This window comes from Nicotiana tomentosiformis, chromosome 10 (assembly GCF_000390325.3).
Source record: "Nicotiana tomentosiformis chromosome 10, ASM39032v3, whole genome shotgun sequence".
NCBI classification, from domain to species: Eukaryota; Viridiplantae; Streptophyta; class Magnoliopsida; order Solanales; family Solanaceae; genus Nicotiana; species Nicotiana tomentosiformis.
This window is the reverse complement of record NC_090821.1, coordinates 4,985,057-4,995,645: the sequence shown is the minus strand read 5'-3', so window position 1 is coordinate 4,995,645 and position 10,589 is coordinate 4,985,057. Positions and strand designations below refer to the sequence as shown.

Below are 10,589 nucleotides of genomic sequence, written 5' to 3'. Positions count from 1 at the left end.
CATCGAAATTCCGGTCGTAGACCCAATTGACGCTAATTCTCATGTGGCTATCGATGCAAACTTGCCAACTGACCCTGAGAATAGCGTCAGTGGTGGAGCCCGATCGACAACTCAAAATACACAAAATATTGGAGGGGACGGGATCAGTTTGAGGGAGATCTTCGAAATGTTGCAGGCTCAACAGACGATGATAGCTTAGTTACAGAACCAAAGTCGTGCACCAAGCAGAGTTGAACCCGATCTACCCCGAGAAGTCACCCGCAGGGATGAAATAATCGCAGAAAGGTCGAATGAACATGAATCGGGAGCTAACCTCGAGATCATAAAGATGATCGAAGAATTGACAAAACAGATAGAATCAGGGGAGAAGAAAATCAAAGCTAATGACAAAAAGGTGAAAACCTACAATTCTAGGGTAGACCAGATCCCAGGAGCACCACCGATATTGGAAGGCCTGGATTCCAAGAAGCTCGTGCAAAAATCTTTTCCTCCGAGCGCGACTCCGAAGTCGCTCCCTAAGAAATTTTGTATGCCCAAGATACCTAAGTATAACGGAATGACCGACCCAAATGAGCATGTAACCTATTATGCATGTGCCATCAAAGGGAACGACTTGGAGGACGATGAGATAGAGTTTAGTCTGCTGAAAAGATTTGGAGAGACCCTGTCAAAGGGAGCTATGATATGGTATCAAACCTTACCTCCTAATTCTATTGACTCATTTGCTATGCTTGCAGATTCTTTCGTGAAAGCACACGCTGGTGCCATCATGGTCGAAACCAGGAAGTCGGACCTTTTCAATGTAAAACAGAAAGAAAACGAGATGCTCAGAGAGTTCGTATCCCGATTTCAGATGGAAATGATGGACCTACTACCGGTTGCTGATGATTGGGCTGTTCAAGCTTTCACTCACGGACTCAATATACGAAGCTCGATGGCTTCACAGCAGTTGAAACAAAACCTGGTAGAATATTCGGCCGTTACTTGGGCCGACGTGCATAACCAGTATCAATCGAACATGAGAGTGGAAAATGATCAACTCGGGGCCCCTTCGGGGTCTATTTATCCCGTCAGAAAGATCGACAGAGTCAAGAGAGACATTGATCATGAACCGAGACCAAACAGGGATCAGTATCAGCCGTATAATGGAGACCGAAGAAGCAGCAGGTCCGGGCGAAACTCTATGAGAAACGAAAGGAGAAGCGATAGAGGTTATATCAACCGGGGACTCATGAGCAAAACCAGCTTTGATAGGCCCATAAGGGCTAAAGAAGCACCGAGGTTATCGGAATACAACTTTAATATCGATGCTGCCGTCATTGTATCAGCTATCGGACGCATCAAGGACACCAAAGGACCTCGACCGTTACAATCTGATCCCTCCCAGAGGGATCCTAACCAGATAGGTAAATATCACGGCACTCACGGCCACAGAACGGAGGATTGCCGACAATTGAGAGAGGAAGTAGCCTGATTATTCAACAACGGGCATCTTCGAGAATTCCTGAGCGACTGAGCAAATAATCATTTTAGGAATAGGGATTCTAACAAGCGGGACGAGCAAGAAGAACCTCAACATGTCATTAACATGATTATCAGTGGGGTCGATGTTCCTCAGGGGCCGATGTTGAAACACACCAAAGTATCCATCACAAGGGAGAAACGGACTCGAGATTACATACAGGAAGGAACCTTGTCTTTTAACGACGAGGACGCGGAAGGAATCGTGCAGCCTCACAATGATGCACTGGTAGTATCTGTACTCATAAATAAATCCTGAGTTAAACGTGTGTTAGTTGACCGAGGTAGCTCCGCCAATATCATCCGATCGAGGGTCGTGGAGCAACTCGGTCTACAAGACCAAATCACGCCTACAGTTCGAGTTCTAAACGGGTTCAACATGGCATGTGAAACCACTAAGGACGAGATAACGTTACCAGTAAACATCGCCAGGACCATACAGGAAACTAAATTTTATGTGATCGAAGGAGACATGAGGTACAACGCTTTATTTGGAAGGCCGTGGATCCACAACATGAGGGCAATGCCCTCGACTCTGCACCAGGCACTGAAATTCCCAACACCTAGTGGAGTCAAAACAATCTATGGTGAACAATCGACTACCAAGGAAATGTTTGCGGTTGAGGAGGTGATACTTTCATCTACAATCTCAACTTTGAAGGATCCGAACCAGATGGTAAAAAATGGGGCCAAATAGCAATCACTGACACCAACCTCGGTAGATTCGGACAAACGAGGGGAAGGCGAGGATGATGATTACGAGGTTCCCAGATCTTTTATAACCCCCGATGATTCTGAAGCCACTAAATCAACAGTCGGGGAGCTGGAACAAGTCATATTAAGAGAACACTTGCCCGATTAAAAGGTATACCTGGGAACGGGGTTAAGCTCCGAGCTCAGGAAAAAACTCATTCAATTTCTTATAACTAATGAAAATTATTTCGCTTGGTCCTATCTTGATATGACAGGGATGCTATCGGAGATAACCACTCACAAGCTAAGCCTGGACCCGAAATTCCATCCTGTCAAATAGAAGAGGAGGCCCCAGTCCGAGGTCAAACATGTTTTCATCAAGGACGAGGTATCTAAACTGCTTAAAATAGGGTCCATTCAGGAAGCTAAATACCCGGATTGGTTAGCAAACGTAGTTGTAGTCCCTAAAAAAGGGAACAAAGTAAGAAAGTGTGTAGACTATAAGGATTTGAACAAGGCGTGTCCCAAGGACTATTTTCCTCTGCCCAACATCGATCGCATGATCGATGCCATGTCCAGCCACGAGATCATCAGTTTTCTCGATGCCTATTCCGGGTACAACCAAATACGGATGGACCCGGGTGATCAGGAAAAAACCTCCTTCATCACAAAGTACGACGCGTACTGTAATAACGTGATGCCATTCGAATTAAAAAAATACCGGTGCCACTTATCAACGCCTAGTAAACCGGATATTCGAGGAACAAATAGGAAAATTGATGAAAGTTTATATTGACGACATGTTGGTTAAGTCCCTAAGAGCAGATGATTATTCAAAATATTTGCAGGAAATCTTCAGCATATTGAAGCAATACAATATGAAGCTGAACCCTGAAAAATGTATGTTTGAAGTTGGGTCAGGTAAATTCCTCGGATTCATGGTATCCAACCGAGGAATCAAGATCAACCCCTATAAAATCAAATCCATCGAAGATATCACGGTCGTGGACAATGTGAAGGCCGTGCAAAAACTAACTGGACACATAGTTGCCCTGAGATGATTCATTTTGAGGTCGTCCGATAAAAGCCACAGATTCTTCACACTATTGAAGAAGAAGAAGAATAACATCTCATGGACCCCAGAATGTCAACGAGCTTTGGAGGAACTCAAACGGTACTTATCGAGCCCACCGCTGCTTCACACACCGAAGGCAGACAAACAACTATACTTGTACTTGGCAGTTTCAGAGATAGCGATAAGTGGAGTCCTAGTCCGGGAAGAGCAAGGTACGCAATTTTCAATTTACTATGTTAGCAGGACCCTAGGTGAGGCCGAAACTAGGTACCATCACCTAGAAAAACTAACGCTCGCTTTGCTAAGCGCCTCTAGGAAGCTAAAACTGTACTTCCAGTATTACCCCATATGTGTCGTAACTACTTACCCATTTAGGAAAATTATGCATAAGCCCGAGCTCTCGGGACGGTTGGCCAAATGGGGCATGGAAATAAGTAGGTACGATATTGAATACCGACCCCGGACCGCCTTTAAGTCTCAAATCTTGGCAGACTTAGTGGCTGACTTTACGCCGGCCCTAATACCCGAGGTCGAAAGAGAGTTATTAATTAACTCAGGGACCTCCTCGGAAATCTGAACCCTCTTTACGAATGACGCCTCAAACGCAAAAGGGTCTGGACTTGGCATCATATTGAATCAACCAACATGCAACATAGTTAGACAATGTATTAAGACTGTGAAATTGACTAACAAAGAGGCCGAATATGAGGCCATGATTACAGGCCTTGAACTAGCCAAAAACTTGGGGGCAGAAGTGATCGAAGCCAAGTGTGACTCCCTGCTTTTAGTAAACCAAGTTAATGGAACATTCGAGGTCAGAGAATAGCAAATGTTAAGATACTTGGACAAGTTGCATGTAACATTACATGGATTCAAATAATGTACTTTGCAACACATACCTCGGGATCAAAACAGTGAGGCTGATGCCCTCGCTAACTTAGGGTCATTGGTCGAAGACGATGAGTTCAATTCGGGGGCAGTCATACAACTTATGAAATCGGTGGTGGAAGAAGGCCATGCCGAGATCAACACGACGAGCCTAACTTGGAACTGGAGAAATAAATATATAGAATATCTTAGGACCGGGAAACTGCCCTCGGACCCAAAAGAATCAAGGGCCCTGCGTATAAAGGTAGCCCAGTTTAGCCTGTCCGAAGACGGAACCCTGTTCAGAAGAGCATTCGATGGCCCACTCACAATATGTCTAGGGCCAGGAGATACTAAGTACGTTTTGTGGGAAATTCACGAAGGTACTTGCGAAAATCATTCGGGCGCCGAATCGTTGATTCGAAAAATAATCAGAGCCGGTTATTACTAGATCGATATGTAAAAAGATGCGAAGGAGTTCGTATGAAAATGTGATGAATGTCAAAGACATGATTCGATGATTCATCAGCCCGGGGAGCTGCTGCATTCGGTTTTGTCACCATGGTCGTTCATGAAGTGGGGAGTGGATATTGTTGGCCCCCTTCCATGGGCTCCCAGTAAGGCTTAATTTTTATTATTTATGACTGATTATTTTTCTAAGTAGGTGAAAATCCATGCATACGAAAAGGTCAGGGAGAAAGAAGTCATCAACTTCATTTGGGATCATATCATATGCCAATTCGGAATGCCGTCTCAGATCGTATGCGACAACGAGAAACAATTCATAGGCAGCAAGGTAAGCAAATTTCTCGAGGATCATAAGATCAAAAGGATCTTATCAACACCCTACCACCTTAGTGGGAACGGACAAGCAGAATCGAAAAACAAAACCATACTCCAAAACCTCATAAAGAGGTTAACTGACGCCAAAGGAAGATGGAAGGAAATCCTACCCAAAGTCTTATGGGTATACCGAACGACCTCGAAGTCCAGTACCGGGGCCACTCCATTCTCACTGGTCCATGGCGTCGAATCTCTAATACTGCTTGAAGTCGGAGAACCAAGTCTCAGGTTTCGATATGTAACCAAGGAATCAAACGATGAGGCTATGAACGAGAGCCTAAATCTACTGGATGAAAGGCGTGAAGCAGCCCTTGTCCGGTTGGCCGCCCAAAAGCAGCAGATCGAAAGATATTACAATCGACAGGTCAACATTCAACACTTCAATGTCGGGGACTTGGTACTAAGGAAGGTTACACTAAATGCCCGAAACCCGAACGAAGGGAAGTTGGGTCCGAACTGGGAAGGCCCTTATCAGATTATTGAGATCACTGGTAAAGGATCGTACAAACTCGGAATGATGAACGGTGAGCAACTACCGAACAACTGGAACATAGCTCACTTGAAGCGATACTAATTGCTAAGGTACGACCCCATTTATTTCCTTTTATATATCTATTCTGAACTAACACTTGCAGGCAATCATCAAAGAACGATACAATTTTTAGGTCTGAAAGCACGCGTTACACTCTTTGTCCCAAATGGGTTTTCCAGCAAGGTTTTTAACGAGGCAACAAGTAAATCGTGCTAACATAGAATTGAAGGTTGGCTTCAAACCGGTGACAAAGATCACAACAACATTTGAGGCCTCTCTTCGATCAACCCCGAACACTGGGGGCATTACCCTCAGATAATAACTTTAGCAAGGAAGGAAACTTTATGATTCAATGGTCTCGGCTTGATCGATAGGATTTATTGTAAGGTTCAAACGGTCACATGAACTGTGCCCGCATAGACTACTCGATCCCTGGCATAAAACTTGTACACATGTATAACTATCACGCACAAGAATAAAAGTTTCTACCTTGCGGATAAATATCTTGTCCTTTAAGAATTTCTCTTTTTTATTTTAAGGAATTTCTTACATTCGTTCCCCTAAAGGTATCGAGCCCAAGGGCCGCCTTTATCCGGGTTCAAACGATCACTCCCAATTAGAGGCCGCCGTCCAAAAACAAACTCGGGCGACTCGAATTATCGGAGCCCGGGGGCACAAAGCCTATTTGGCATTGCCCGAATTAAAAATCTACGGCCATTCCGGGATATCAAAACCTGAGGGCACAAAGCCTATTTGGCATTGCCCGAATTAAAAGGCTACGACCATTCTGGGATATCAAAACCCGAGGGCACGAAGCTTATTTGGCATTACCCGAACTCCAAAATGCTACGACTAACCCCGTTCGGGGATCTTTATCTAAGGCAAATCCGGATAACTCGAGGTGACAAACCCATTGGGCAGCACCCGAACTAAAAGGCTACGGCCATACTAAAATGGCTCGGAGACGTCCGAGACTCGTAACAAAAAATAAGGCCTTTAAAGTTTCATAATTGGTTTTAAAGGCTACCCTCGGCAAACTATAATATAAACTACTTTGGGAAAACAATTCCGGTAATACGAACTCCCACGATGCCTTAAAATGAAATAATGTTGAAGGCATGGTTTGTTCGAACCTCTGAACGTAACCTAACTATTTCATGCTAAGGCATTTCGATCTTTGCAAAGATAAGTACTAAAGCAAAGGAAAATTCAAAAGCTGTTGAAGGGAAAAAGCCTTATATACATATCAAAAAATCTTTTTACAAGGGCCAAACAACCCCGATACAAATTTTTACAAAGGCCAAACGGCCTCAGCAAAAAGGTAATACAAAAAGCAAAAAGCAAAAACATCTAAAAAGGGTCTAAGTGGCCTAGTCTTCGTTGGGGGGTGCATCATCACCTTCGGGGTCTTCGACACCCTCGGACTCGCCTGAATCTTCAGACTCCTCAAAATTTTCTTCCTCAGGATAGGCCAGCTTCCTGCCCTCAGCTTCGAGCACCTTGGCACTCTCAATCTCAACCGATAAATCAAAACCCCGAGTGTGGATTTCCTCGAGAGCCTCCCTTCGGGATTGCCACTTAATATGCTCAACTATATTTTTTACAAGGTCCTGAGCTGCCTCGGCATCGGCCTTGTACTTGGCCACCATTCCATCAGCTTTGGCTTTGACCACAACGACCTCTCACTTGGCTGTTAAAGCTCCTTGGCCAGACTTTCTCGATCTGAGACAGCCGAGCCTAACCGGGATTGGAGCTCCTCAATCTTTTTGGTCTGAACCTCGGCCCTCTCCTTTTCTGCTCTAAGCTGGATTTCAGCCAAAGTTAGTTGTGCCTGAGCAGCCTCTTTTTCCAAGGCCAGACAATCCATTCGGCCTCTCCATTCATCGGTCTCAGCTTTGACTATATCCATTTCAGCTCGAAGCTGGTCAATCCGATCGAGTTTTTGCTAGACCTGCAAATTTTGACCATCAGTCACCAAATCAAATTCATCGTCACTAACCTCAAAAACTTTTACATGCTCGACCAAATCAGTATGTTCCTTCCGAGCAACTTCCAGCTCGACACGGAGGTTCTTAACCTCCCATTCGAACTACTCGCTAAGAAGTTTAAAAGCGTCTCTCTTCTCAGTGAGCTCACGAACTTTAGCTTCGAGTTATTTCAGCTCGTCCCGGTACCTTAAAAATGTGTCATGATGAAGCACCGAGGCCTACGAGCACGAAGAAAAACACTAAGTTATCTACGAAATAATCTAAGTGTAAATCAAAAAATCACTTAGGAAAGCATGAAGTTACCTGGTTCAGCGCTTGTTGTGCTTCGTTGAAAAGACAGGGTGCATCTACCTCATTTATCTTGGCTTGATCATCCTCGGTCACGAAACACCGAAGATAACTGATCACCCCTACGGGGGTGGAGAGGACTCAAGCATCCTCCGAAAGGGAGATAACAATGGATCTCTTCCGATAGGGATTAGCACTTGGGACAGGGAATCAATCGACTAATTTCGGGCTCGAGGAAGGCACGCTTGCTTCAGAGGGTAAGCTCTTCCTTGGTATCTCTAAATCGCCAAATCTGGTGGCGTCCTCCGTGGCCGCCAAATCCACGCCGTCGAAAAAACCGCGGAAGGGGTCGTTCGCTTTATGGGCCTCCTCTATGGGGCGTTCTTTTGCACCTCGAGCCTCGTTGAACATCGACTCTGTGAATGAGGGAAACTCGTCAATCTCTATCGGGCCAAGTGCTTCCTACGGGCCTTTGCCCGCATCCCGGGAAGCTTCAGTTCGTGCCTCTTCCTCGGCCTCACCGACTTGATGAAGATCGGCCTCGCCTCTCTCTAGTTCGGAGGCCCCTTGCCCTTCGAGCTGTGGTGGCACACTGGCCACCAGATCAAAGGCTTCTCCTTACCCCTCAGACATATCCCTCAATTGATAGAGTGAGTCCGGAGACAGTACTCGAGCACTGGTCTTTTCCTTGGGTTTATGCGCCAATCTTTTCCTTGGCTTATTCTTCTCAGAGCTCGGAGAACTCGGAGCCCTTTATCATTTCTTCTCTTTATCCTGCCTCGGAGCAGATGGTTCGGTAAGGGTATCGTCATCACCGGATGGAGGCCTCATTGCGACATCTTCTGATAAACCTCTCAAAAGAAATAAAATGAGTAAGAACTCAACAGCGCAGAAGGGAAATCAAATGCCACTTAAGAAACATCTCACCATGGGAACGGGCCTCCCATCAGCCATTCGAAAGCTCGCGCCATGAATGCTCGGAATAGGGCCTTTGTGCAGTAATGCCCTCGACCCATTCCTTAAGTCGAGGAACTGCATCTGACATCCGAGCAATAGCTGCACCACCACAAAACATCGATGAAAAATGAGGAAAAGGAATAGCGATCAACAAAATCTTGAAAGCTAAGATTATACTTACGTGTCATGTTCCACTTCTCAGGAAATGGCATATGCTCAGCTGGGATCAAATCTGAGGTCTTCACTCGAACAAAACGGCCTAACCAGCCTCGATCCCGATCTTCATCGATGCTCGAGAACGGGGCCTTACTGGTCCGACGAGCAAGCTTGATTAGTCCCCCTCGATAAAGCCGGGGACTATATAAGCGCATGAGATGGTCGAGGGTGAAGGGATAACCCTCGATCTTGCTTACAAAAAAACGGAGGAGAATTACTATCCTCCAAAAATAAGGGTTAATTTGACCAAAGGTCACCTCGTACCTCTTATAGAAGGCAATAATGACGGGTCCAAGGGACCCAACATGAAGCGATAAGTGTAAACACTTAAAAATCCCTCCACGTGGGTAGTGATTGCTTCCTCAGGATTTAGGAACAATACGTGCTTATTAGCCCAGTTGCAATCTTTCTTGACCTCGGAAAAGACGTCCTCGGTGATCGAGCAAATATATCTCAAGACCGGCTCACACCGACCCGGTACTGAGGAGGGCTTCTCGGTCTTGAAATCAGCACCGGTCAGGCACCCCCCAGGGATGAACACTTTCAGATGCGATTCCGGTGCCGGTTCCTCGGTAGCAACAGACGAAACGTTTTCCTCTACAGCCGGTCGCGAGGCAGAGGGAGTTTCTTTTTGGGGAACAGATTTTGAAGTCTTCGCCATTTCTTTTATAAATGAAGAAAAGAGAGGGAGTTCAAAGATTAAGCTTGATGGTTTGGGATAAAAATAGAGCTGAAGTTCTTATAAAAGGATTTCAGAATAGTCAGAAATTTAATGCTTGGAAGTGTTGAAATTTCTAAAGGTACGAGGTCAGAACATTTGAAAGTAAAAGTTTGAATGAACTAATGAGGGGGTATTTGAATGAACTGACGAGCATTTAATGCCATTAAGACTTGACTGACGAGACGTTTCGACTGTTTTATCGTTTCTGTCACAAAATATCGAAGTCAGGATCGGAAGTTCATATTGTTTCTCGTCATCTACTCTACAAAGAACGAGGGGACTATCTGTATACAGTCGAAATCGAGCTCGCCTACGATTTGGTAGGTTAGGTTTGGAACGTGGCAATTAAGAAATGAAGATCGACCTCGAGTCCCACCGATCTAGGACCCGAGGTCGGTACGCCTGCCTTCGACTAGCGGTGAGTCTGATGTCGACCTTAGCCTGCTTAGAGAGACATTGTTGGGATAACCAACAGAAGATCGAAATAACGGAAGGCCGAAATATCCATAACCGGTCGGATATCACAGCGAAAATCTCGGCACGTATCAATAAGGAACCAGCAAATCAGCAAACCAGGAAATTTTTACCTTTTATAGAATTATACCTAAAGTAGGACTCCCCTACTATATAAAGGGGGTTTGATTACTTATGAAACATACCGTAACTCGCATTCCAAAGCAATATATTATTATTTTTAGTTCTTATTATTCTCTTATCATTCTGTTCTGATATCGATAAAGCACTTTTGGCTCGAGGGCGACTAACCTTTTAAGGCTAAGACTGTTCAACCTGTGTGGTTTGCATTTATTTTCCTATTACTTATTTCAATTTCAATCTGATTTATCATTTTGTATCAAGTTAGATCACGTATCCTTAAAATCACGTACA

The 10,589-nt window shown here is 44.9% G+C and overlaps 1 protein-coding gene across 1 annotated transcript; it reads left to right on the top strand.

Moving 5' to 3' along the window:
* Positions 1 to 328: 328 nt before the first annotated feature.
* On the top strand, positions 329 to 1,474 carry LOC138899681 (uncharacterized). Its single transcript, XM_070186362.1, has one exon. The coding sequence runs from the start codon at positions 329 to 331 to the stop codon at positions 1,472 to 1,474; it is 1,146 nt and encodes a 381-aa protein (XP_070042463.1).
* The last annotated feature ends 9,115 nt before the right edge of the window (positions 1,475 to 10,589 follow it).